At 39.7% G+C, this 10,317-nt stretch overlaps 1 protein-coding gene across 1 annotated transcript in view; it reads left to right on the top strand.

Moving 5' to 3' along the window:
* The first annotated feature begins 360 nt into the window (after nucleotides 1–360).
* LOC110023302 overlaps nucleotides 361–10,317 on the top strand; it is a 29,653-nt gene continuing 19,696 nt past the window's right edge. The window contains exon 1 of the mRNA XM_020722624.1: nucleotides 361–667. Coding sequence (XP_020578283.1) covers nucleotides 383–667 — 285 coding nt within the window. The 5' untranslated portion in view covers nucleotides 361–382. The remainder of the gene's footprint in view (nucleotides 668–10,317) is intronic.

Raw genomic sequence — 10,317 nt, 5'->3', positions numbered from 1 at the left:
TATAGTATATTAATATATAATTATTATTAATTTATTATATTATAATTTATAAAAATTTAATTTTTTAAAATATCATAAATTATATATATATATATAATTATTCTAAATTATTTCATATTTCGAACAATAATAATTCGAACACGAATGAACGCATCACTATTCATATTTAACACGTTTAATTAACCGAATAAAAAAAATTATTGATGTTCTTTTCATTTATTTATCGAACTAATTGATAGCTTTTTTGACAGCTCAGAGGCAAGGGATAAAAAAATATATCTGTAGCCGACCCCACTAAAACAAAAAGCATTGGATAAAGCTTGTATTTTAATAAAAAAAATCATGTTCCGCATATGTCACATTGGTCGCGCTTGGAAGGGAGATGCAGCCGTGCTGCCTAGTTTGCCGGGCCTCTACCGACGGTGGCGGAGCCCTAGGTGTCGGCCTCGTCTTTCTCTCGATACCGGCGAGAAAACCCCTATATTTCTCTTGGATCGGTTTCGGCCTTAGATACTGCGATCGTCTCAGCCGCGGTGCAGGGCCTGTTGTTGCCGCGGTCGCCGAGTCTAGTGGCGGAGCGGATCAGGACCACTACTCCGTGCTCGGTATCCGCCGTAACGCCACAATGGCCGAAATCAAGCATGCTTATCGGTTGCTTGCTAGAGAGGTATCGTTTCCTTCTCCAAGTAGTACGGTTTTACGTCAGTGATGAAAAATTTGGCTGTTCGTGTGGGGTTTGTTGATGTTTATCAGTGATATGAATGCTATAAGTTTTAGCATAGAACTTTTGTAGCCAGGAAATGGAATACTTGTAGAACAAAAGCTAGAATGACGTGAAAGCAGGTGAGATTCGTCCCTTCTTTTAGGGCAGAGAGCTTCCAATTATCTCATTTGTTGACCAAGGAATTCATATTTGGCATTATAAAAATCTTAGAAATCTAAGTTGGTCCCCTCAGTTTTGAATAAATGATTTCCTTCTTTATCTCAGTGATATGTTTTTTTTTTCATTATAGTATTGAATCTTTTTTCCCATCTAATTTAAATTTGACCTGCTTTCCTCATATTATGTCATTTGCACTACAGAGATGTCCCCTAGAGTTCACTAACTCGAAAGACTAAACATGAACATTGCTTTGATCTAGCCGCCAATCAAAAGATGTGGTGGTAAGACTAATAGAAAGGTCGTTGAAGTACATGAGAGGGAGATCTTTTGACTTTATCACATCAACTTAACATTTGAGTGCTTTTTTTCTTATAATGAACTTGTTTTCATATTGAAATATGTATTTGCAAGATGATTAGTTCTCCCATTGATGAACCAGTAATGCTTGATCTTGGATCATTTTCGTTTGTTTTGATTTGTATTGGCATTAGGTTTAAGGGCTTTGCTTTTTTTTGTTTCACTTTACTATGGCGATGGTTAGGCATAATGTTGTTGAGTAGGTGGAGCCCAGTCCACATACTGCTTTGGCGGTTTGCTTTTATGGAAATCATTTGATAAATTGATTCTAATTTATCTGCTCTTAATTTATTTCATAAGCTTCTCGTGCCTTTCATATAAGAATCCCGTTAGAAGTTCTTCCCAATTTGGAATCCCGCGTCTTTACTTTCTAAGCTTTTCCCGCCTCTGTTATTTGGCAAATTAATCATTGCTTTTATGAGGTAGAAAAGGAGAATTAATTTATGCTTCCCTTTTATGGCATTTGCTGAAGCAACAAGCGCGAAACAAAGAAAAAGGAATCCTGCTCTTTCCTATGGAGGTTCCACCATCTTTTCCAAGCAAAAGATAATTGGCTTTAAATAGTTTAAGCAGCAGGTTCTTCAATATAGCTTCTTCACGTTTTCTATGCTTATGGGTGTGGCTTCTCCTTTAGCATTTTGGGTTTACGGTGGAGAAAAAGATTCAAAAAGCTTGCTACTCATCCAAATCTACTTCGGTTGTATATCTCTTAGGTGGAGAGATAGAGAGAGAAGGGGAGGAGAGAGAGGGAGAGAGACAGAAAGAGAGTTTTTCTTCGAGTTGATTGACGGTGTAAACCCTCGAAGCTAATAAAATCCTCTACAGCTCCGTGGACGTAGGCAATTTGCCGAACCACATAAATCTGTGTGCTTTCGCTATGGTTTTCTGTTTAGCGTTTTTCCCGATCTGATTTTTCGCTTTATTGCTGTCGTTTTTCACAACAACTGGTATCAGAGATTTGGTTCAGATCTAAGAAAGAATAATGGGTGGAGACGAAGTGATGACATCGGGGATCGAGAAGTTCAATGACATAAATTTTAGTTACTGGAGGATGCAAATAGAGGAATACTTCTATAGAAAGAAACTTTATCTGCCATTGCTGGGAAAGAAGCCGGAAAAGATGACGAGGCGGAATAAAATCTGTTAGATCGACAGATTCTGGGGGTTATTCGATTGACCCTGTCGAGATCCGTTGCCCACAATGTAATCAAGAAGAAGATTACCGCAGATCTCATGACGGTTTTATCAAGCATGTATGAAAAGCCATCGACGAATAACAAAGTGCACTTGATGAAAAAATTATTCAATTTGAAGATCACGGAATGTGTGTTCGTTGCTCTATACCTGAATGATTTTAACACTATCACAAATCAATTGTCGTATGTTGAAATTGATTTTGATGATAAAATACTTGCGCTGATATTGTTGGCTTCATTATCAAATGGCTGAGAAATCATGATTATGACAGTTAGCAGTTCTGCAGGTAAATCAAAACTTAAGTATGATGATATTCGTGACTTGATTTTGGCTGAGGATATGCGCAGGAAAGATTATGGCGGGACCTCGGGTTTGAGTTCGATATTGATTGTTGATTTCAGAGGGAGTAATATGACAGGACTGTTGGTCAACTTTTTGATTTGGAAAATAATTAAAATTTAATTTAATATAAGAGGTATATAATTTGGGTTTTGAAAGTAGTCTGTTTTAATTTTTGAAAAAAAAAGAGACCGAATAGATCTTATTAGTTCAATAATTTGCATAATCGTGTCCGACACCCTGAATACTATACATTCCAAGAGAAAAGTGTTGATCCCGGTAATGGACCCAATGCTGCAAATTAAGAAATTTGTGACATTCATTTGGTCTGTGAATCTTTTATGTGTGACCGACAAGTTTTCCTATCTAATACAAAGATTAAATAGATTTTATTTTACCTGGGTTCCAAGTTCTCTATAAAGACAAACCCCTATAGTTAATTACATCTCGAATGACTGGGGTCACTTGAGAAAACTCTCGATAATGATCAGAGGAACTAGTCTTCAAAATTTCAAAATTTAGGTTTTCACGGTAGGACGTGGAAAGATAAATGAGAGTGACTCAAATAGTAACAATTATTTCAGGAGTCTAAAAGAAGGAATATGTAGGGGATGTCACAGATCTTGAGAAGAAGCCTCAGTGACTTTCCAAACAATTCTACTGTGTGGCTGTGTTTTGGAGAAGATGTTATTTGAATGTTGAATCTCGTCAATTTTATTATTTAGGATTTACACTTGCATAATAACTGATTATACAAATTACCCGCAGAAATAAGAGGTTTTACGTCGTTCTGAACGACAACCTCAGAACCTAAGACGAGTTAGGACTTATGCTACACAACATGATTGTGCAGGGGCTTAAAAGAGGGTGAGGAATTACGTCGCGCTAGGCGAGCTACCTCGAAGTCCCATGTATTGTTTAAACTAGGAAAATTTAACTGGTGAAGACTTGTTTTGTTGTTGTAGAATGACGATCACCTCCACTTGTAGTCTGCTCCAAACTCCTTGCTGCGCTGCCCACGAAGTAGCTCCAAGCTCCTCGTCGAAGTAGCAGTCCTAAAGTCTAAAGTCCAAAAGGTTGTATCATGTATGTTTCAATGTCTCAGTTTTGTTGTCATTATGGGGGGTTAAAGTTGATTAGAACGATACCGGTTAGGATCCCACGGTTCCCTCGTTCCGGTATCACTATTTTTTTTTAAATTTACTTAGTCAAAATGAATTATGAAACCCATTTAAACCGGGGAGATCTCGTTAGCAACCGTGGGTTACCTCTTCCGAGGGACTCTCGTAAATTTGAAAGAACGTGTTATGTTTTATTTTTTTGCATTTTGAAAAGCATTTTGAAAATGAGTTGTTTAATTTTAAAAAAATTGTTTTGTTTTGAAAGTGAAATTGTATTCAGTATCTACATAATGTGTTAGAGCAAAATTAAATTGCAATGAAGAAATAACAACAAATAAAATATACCTGCGTATGTGGCGTATCTGCTGCTGCTATTCCTGTTGCATGTTTAACTCACAAAGCACAATATAATTTGTAGGGAATTTGAATAAATTACAGAGAAAAGAAGAAAAACAGTAAGCAATATAACAAGTCGTAGCAATATCTACAAACTCTAAACAGGCGATCCTAAGGTTTCCTACAACTTCTGACTGCAACTAGCGAGCTAGTACGGTGATCCTACGACCTCCTACGACTCCGAGAAGCAACTAGCAAGTGTGTACAGTGATCCTACGACTCCGGACAACAGTTGGAATTTCAAATAGTTACTGTATGGGTTCCTATGAACCCAAACAATGGTGGACAACGCCTATGTGACTTTCTAAGATTTCTTACAACTATTGACTGCAACTAGTGAGCTAGTACGTTGACCCTACGACCTCCTACGGCTCCGAGAAGCAACTAGCAAGTGTGTACGGTGATCCTACAACTCCGTACAACAGCTAGGAATATCAAATAGTACCTGTATGGGTTCCTATGAACCCAAACAACAATGGACAGCACCTATGCGGCTTCCTACGAACCTAAACAATGGTGGACAACGCCTATGTGGTTTCCTACGAACCCAAACACTAGTGGACAACACCTAGATGACTTCCTACGAACCCAAACAGTGGTAGACAACTTCTAGGTGACTTCCTACGAACCCAAACAGTGGTGGACGAAACCTAGATGACTTCTACGACACCGGGTAGTGGCTTTGGAGCCTCAGACAGCACCCTACAGCGCTCCTATACTCCAACAATGGCTTTGGATCTTTGGACAACAACCTGCAGTGTTCCTACACTCCAAACAGTGGCTTTGGAGCCTTGGACAACAACCTACAGCGTCTCTGCAGTCCAAATAGTGGATTTGGAGCTTTGGGCAGCACCCGATAGCACTCCTATACTCCAAACAGTGGCTTTGGAGCTTTAGACAGCAGTCTACAGCACTTCTACGACACCGGGCAGCGACTTGGAGCTTTGGGTGGTGGTCCAACAGCTTCCTACGATATCGGGCAGCGGCTAGGAGTATTGGACAACACCTTACAGCGTCCCTATACTCAAAACAAAGGCTTTGGAGCCTTGGACAGCATCTTACAACACTTCTATACTCCAAACAATGGCTTTGGAACCTTGGACAACACCCTACAACACTCCTATACTCCAAACAGTGGCTTTATGTAGACAGAATTTTACCCCCAAGTTCAGATAAAGAATGAAGAATCTACAAGCTTTCCATGAAAGTTATGGCCTTTCTATATAAGCAAGTAAAAGCCCAATGTAAGCCAGAAAATGAAACAATACCTGCAGCACCACTGATTTTAAGAAAAAGGAATAGAACATAGAGTATAATCAGGCCTGACCGTAACAATTTGCTAGGTTGCATGTCATTTCTTAATAGGATAAACAAAACCCAAGTAAGCCCAGCTATAAGGAATCTTATTGAATAAATCAAGGAACTGTCTACTGGAAGAATGTGTGACGGAGTGGCAAGCGAATCCAAGAGCTAGTGGCAAATAACAACTATAAATTTTGAAAAGTATAGAGTGGTATTAGGCGTTCAAATAAAAGAAAAAAAAATGGGATGACGCGTATGCATAATCCTTTCCCCTTCATCGAGCTGCCCACACTGGCCCCAATTGCCTTTGCTAAATAAGCAGCCTCCAGCACACTTTTCTGAAGTTCAAAAACATCTTCACTCGGTGCTCCAAGTAATTCCAGGTATTTCAAAATTCTGGAGAGCCATCGGTCATCATGCACACTTCGCTTGTTGAGTATATGCCTCCAAGTACTGTTCGTTTCACGTACCGAACCGGGGTCTCCATCAGCATGCTATATCTCATAAAGCTTCCCACTTTTAAACAACAACAATCGAATTCATAAAAATACCAGAATAAACCACAACATCGCAAAACAGGATTAGCTTCAATACATGTTATCGCCAAACCAAAAAAAATGCATGGATTCAGATACCACAAAAGGTAACCATCAGTGCCATAGGAGATTATCGTAATGAAGAGTTTTGGGTAGAAGGGAGGAGGAACCTCCCTTTCAAATACCTGGATGAAGAGGGGAAGTTTCGATGCAAAAAGACTGAAGTGAGTGAGGCTCCTGATCGCACGAATGAAGAGGAGCGGGGGAGGCTTCTGTCGCGTGAGGAAGAAGAGAGGCGGTCGAGAGAGCTTCGGTCGCGCAAGAGATGAGCAAGGGGCTTCGGTTCGCACGCGAGGTGGAAAACAAGAGTCGAGCGGGGGCTTCGTTCGATGCAGAGGAAGGAGAGACGAGAGGGAGAGCTGAATTGCAGGAGCAGGAGATTGGTATCGGAGTCGAATCGAGCGAACCAGGGAAGAAGAAGGCGGGCGTGATGGGGTTCGGTCTTCAGTCGAGTGAGATGAGGAAGGCTAGGGTTTCTGTTCACAGAGGAGGCGCGAGTGAGGCGCAAGAGGAGCGGGAGAGGCGAGAGTCTTCGACATAGCAAAGGGTCGAGCGCTTCGTCTCTTCTTGTTGAGCGGGATCGAGCAGAGAAGTCTCGGGAGAGGGAGAAGGCGAGCGGGAGAAGGTTGTCGAACGAAGGGAGATGAGCAGGAGCTCGGGAGAGGTAGAGGAGGAAGACTGCCGAGGAAGAAGACGAGCTTCCTTTTAGAATTGGAGCGGGGTCAATTAATCAGGAGTCGTTACTCTGGAAGCAATTGGCGGGGAAATAAATGATTTTCATATACAGGGAGGTTTAATTGGAATGTATTAACACCTGAATAATTTTAATAAAGACAAGATTTAAATAATTCGTTTGAATTTTGAAATTTGAATTTCAAATTCAGGTGAGCTGGTGCCTAGCCCGTGTTCAGCCCAAGTCTAGCTTGAATCGAACCCGTGTCGAACATGGGTTGAGCCCGGGCCCGCGCACCACTAAAAAAATGTGTATCGATATCCGTGTTAGTTGCTCGCGCGCGAAACCATAACGATATGGGTATCCTTCCTAGCTATAGTCGAAGTCCCGGACACATCCATGAGGTCCGTTTCGTCATTCGGGGTCGTTCGGAGTAGTTCGCCGACGGGCGAGTCAATTTATGCCAAAATCATGCGGGGTGCGATGCGTGCACAAAATGCGGGGTTATCGAGCATTCGGGTCGTAGAGAGGGTTCCCTAGGGGCTGCTTTTATTAATGTAGGAACTCGACTCGAGTTTCATGTGTCGATCATAATCAACTCAACGGAATGCCAAGGATTGGGGACCGCCCATGCGAAACGCGAAGGAGTGACGAGGTGGCTCGAATTTTCTAAATGGTGTGGGTTCTGTGCTAGACTTCTAAGAGAGTCCTCTAGAAGGGTCAAACAAGAGAAGCTTAAAGCTAGACCCTAGGCTTTAGGGAGAGAAGTGAAGGCCTTATCTGAAAATGAGGTCAACAAGGACCTCAAACAGAGGAAAATCAAAATTAAAGTCTGATCAACAGACAATCTGCTTGAATTGTGTCACGGCTGATCACATAAAAATGAACTGCATGAATCATAAAAAGAAGGAGAATGATGACGCTAATGTTGTAACTGAAGAAATACAAGATGTGCTATTGCTGACAGTTCACAGTGCTATTGATGATTGGATTCTGGATTCAGATGTTTCCTTCCATACATCTTCTCACCGAGAGTTAATGTGGAACTATGTTGCAGATAACTTTGGGAATGTATATCTGGCTGATGAAAAAGCTCTGGATGTGGTGGGGGTGGGAGACGTGATATTGCACTCTCTAACAAAAGCAAATGAACTTTGCAAAAAGTCAGGCACGTTCCTGAATTGAAGGAAAACTTTATTTCTGTTGGGCAGCTCAATGAGGGTGGTCATTAAGTAGTGTTCTCAGATAGTACCTGAAAGGTTACTAAAGGAGCATTAGTTCTGGCTCTGGGTAAGAAAACTGACACACTATATATGACTACAGATTTACTTAAGCATGTACACATGAGCTAGAGGTGCATTATGGGGAAACGAAAGAAAGTCAGTTTCCTAAAAGGTAGCAGAGCGCCAAAGGCAGAAAAATAGAATCTTGTACTGACAGATGGTGGAGAACCACATAGCTTTGAAAAAATCTTGCAAAATGAAATTTCAAGCAAGTGGGAGTTGACAGAACTTTTACTAGGGAAAAATGAATTGCATAATAAATGGTTGTACCGGGTGAATACTGCGCTTGATAACTGTAAGAGTTATAAGACTGTACTTGTTGAGAAAGGCCTTAAGCTGAGACAGGATATTGCCCATGCAGTGGAAGTTACAAACAGATACATGAATAACCCAGGAAAGAGCTTGGAGGTACAAGACTATGTTGATGTTGATATATCAACTAAGGGTGTTACTCTTGAGAAGCTGAAGTTGTGCTCGACTTCAGCTGGTCTTCCGATATGAAGACCAGAGCTTTGAGTTGCAGAGATGTAGAATATCACATTTAAGGAAAAAGACGACGCAGCGAGTGTATGATGCAATCGGTGTCCCAGTCTCCAAGTGGGAGATTTCTTGAGTAGGTGGAGCCCGGTCCACCTACTGCTTTGGAGGTTTGCTCTTATGGAAATCATTTGATAAATTGATTCTAATTTATTTACTATTAATTTATTTGATAAGCTTCTCGTGCCTTTCATATAAGAATCCCGCCAGAAGTTCTTCCCGATTTAAAATCCCATGTATTTACTTTCTAAGCTCTTCCCGCCTCTGTTATTTGACAAATTAATCCTTGCTTTTATGAGCTGGAAAAGGAGAATTAATTTATGCTTCCCTTTTATGGTATTTGGTGGAGCAACAACCACGAAACAAACAAAAAAGAATCCCGCTTCTTTCCTATGGGGGTCCCGCCATCTTTTCCAAGCAGATGATAATTGGTTTTAAATAGCTTAAGCAACAGTTCTCCAATATAACTTCTTCACGTTTCTGTGCTTGTGGGTGTGGCTTCTTCTTTAGCATTTTGGGTTTACGGTGGAGAAAAAGGATTCGCAGAGCTTGCTACTCCAAATCTACTTCGGTTGTATATCTCTCGGATGGAGAGATAGAGAGAGAAGGGGAGGATAGAGACGGAGAGAGAGAGAAAGAGTGGTTTTTCTGTAATTGTCGAGGGGATCGTAAATCCTCAAAGCTAATAAAATCCTCTGCAGCTCCGTGGACATAAGTAATTTGTCGAACCACGTAAATCTGCGTGCTTTCGCTATGGTTTTCTGTTTTGCATTTTTCTCGATCCGATTTTTTGTTTTATTACTGTCATTTTTTCACAACAAATGTTTGGCTGGACCTAGTTTCCCTTAGCACTTATTTTATGTTGACTTATCTAAGTTTTATGTTGATTTTATATTCTAATTTAGTTTTAAATTGGGGTAAATGGCATATCTTCTTCTTAATCGATTAAACTTTTAGCAAAACCTAACCAAGTTGGAGTTAGATTATCCAAAATATGAGCTTCTAAAAATTTTGTATTTAGAATGGAACTTCCTATTCTTGGAATGAATGAAACTAGGGGTGTGCATTTGGTTTATTTGGATAGTTTGGATTATAAATCTATAAAACTAAGTGGCTTTCAACTTCTAGAAAACATATCTGAACTGAACAAATTAAATATTAGTTTGGTTCGATGATTTTGGTTTGATTTTGATTAAACCAAATATAATTGCTATGGATTATGTATATTGCATACTTTATGAGCAATAAGCATGTATGAAACTATATAATTTTAAAAACAGAAATTTTTAAATTTTTTTATTATAGAAGCATAGTTAAAATTTTAAAATTTTAAAGCATAGTTAAAATTGGTAGGCCTAACATTTTCTCAATTAAAATGCATACATCTAAGATCCTAAGGGGTTGAAGCTCATGAAATATATGAAAATGAGGTAATAAAATACTACATTAGGTCGGTTCCGCGGTGGCTTTTTTATGTGGGTGTATGCATTTTTGCTTGACAAACTAATAAAACATATAAAGAACAAATTATTAGATACTTAAACAGTAAACACAAGTGATTTAAATCCTTCCACAATTCAAACACAATATAATTTCTATAATAAGAATGTAGGGTTTATCCAAATCATTTATT

This window comes from Phalaenopsis equestris, unplaced genomic scaffold, assembly GCF_001263595.1.
Source record: "Phalaenopsis equestris unplaced genomic scaffold, ASM126359v1 Scaffold000224, whole genome shotgun sequence".
Taxonomy (NCBI): domain Eukaryota; kingdom Viridiplantae; phylum Streptophyta; class Magnoliopsida; order Asparagales; family Orchidaceae; genus Phalaenopsis; species Phalaenopsis equestris.
This window is presented reverse-complemented; position numbering and strand designations above follow the sequence as displayed.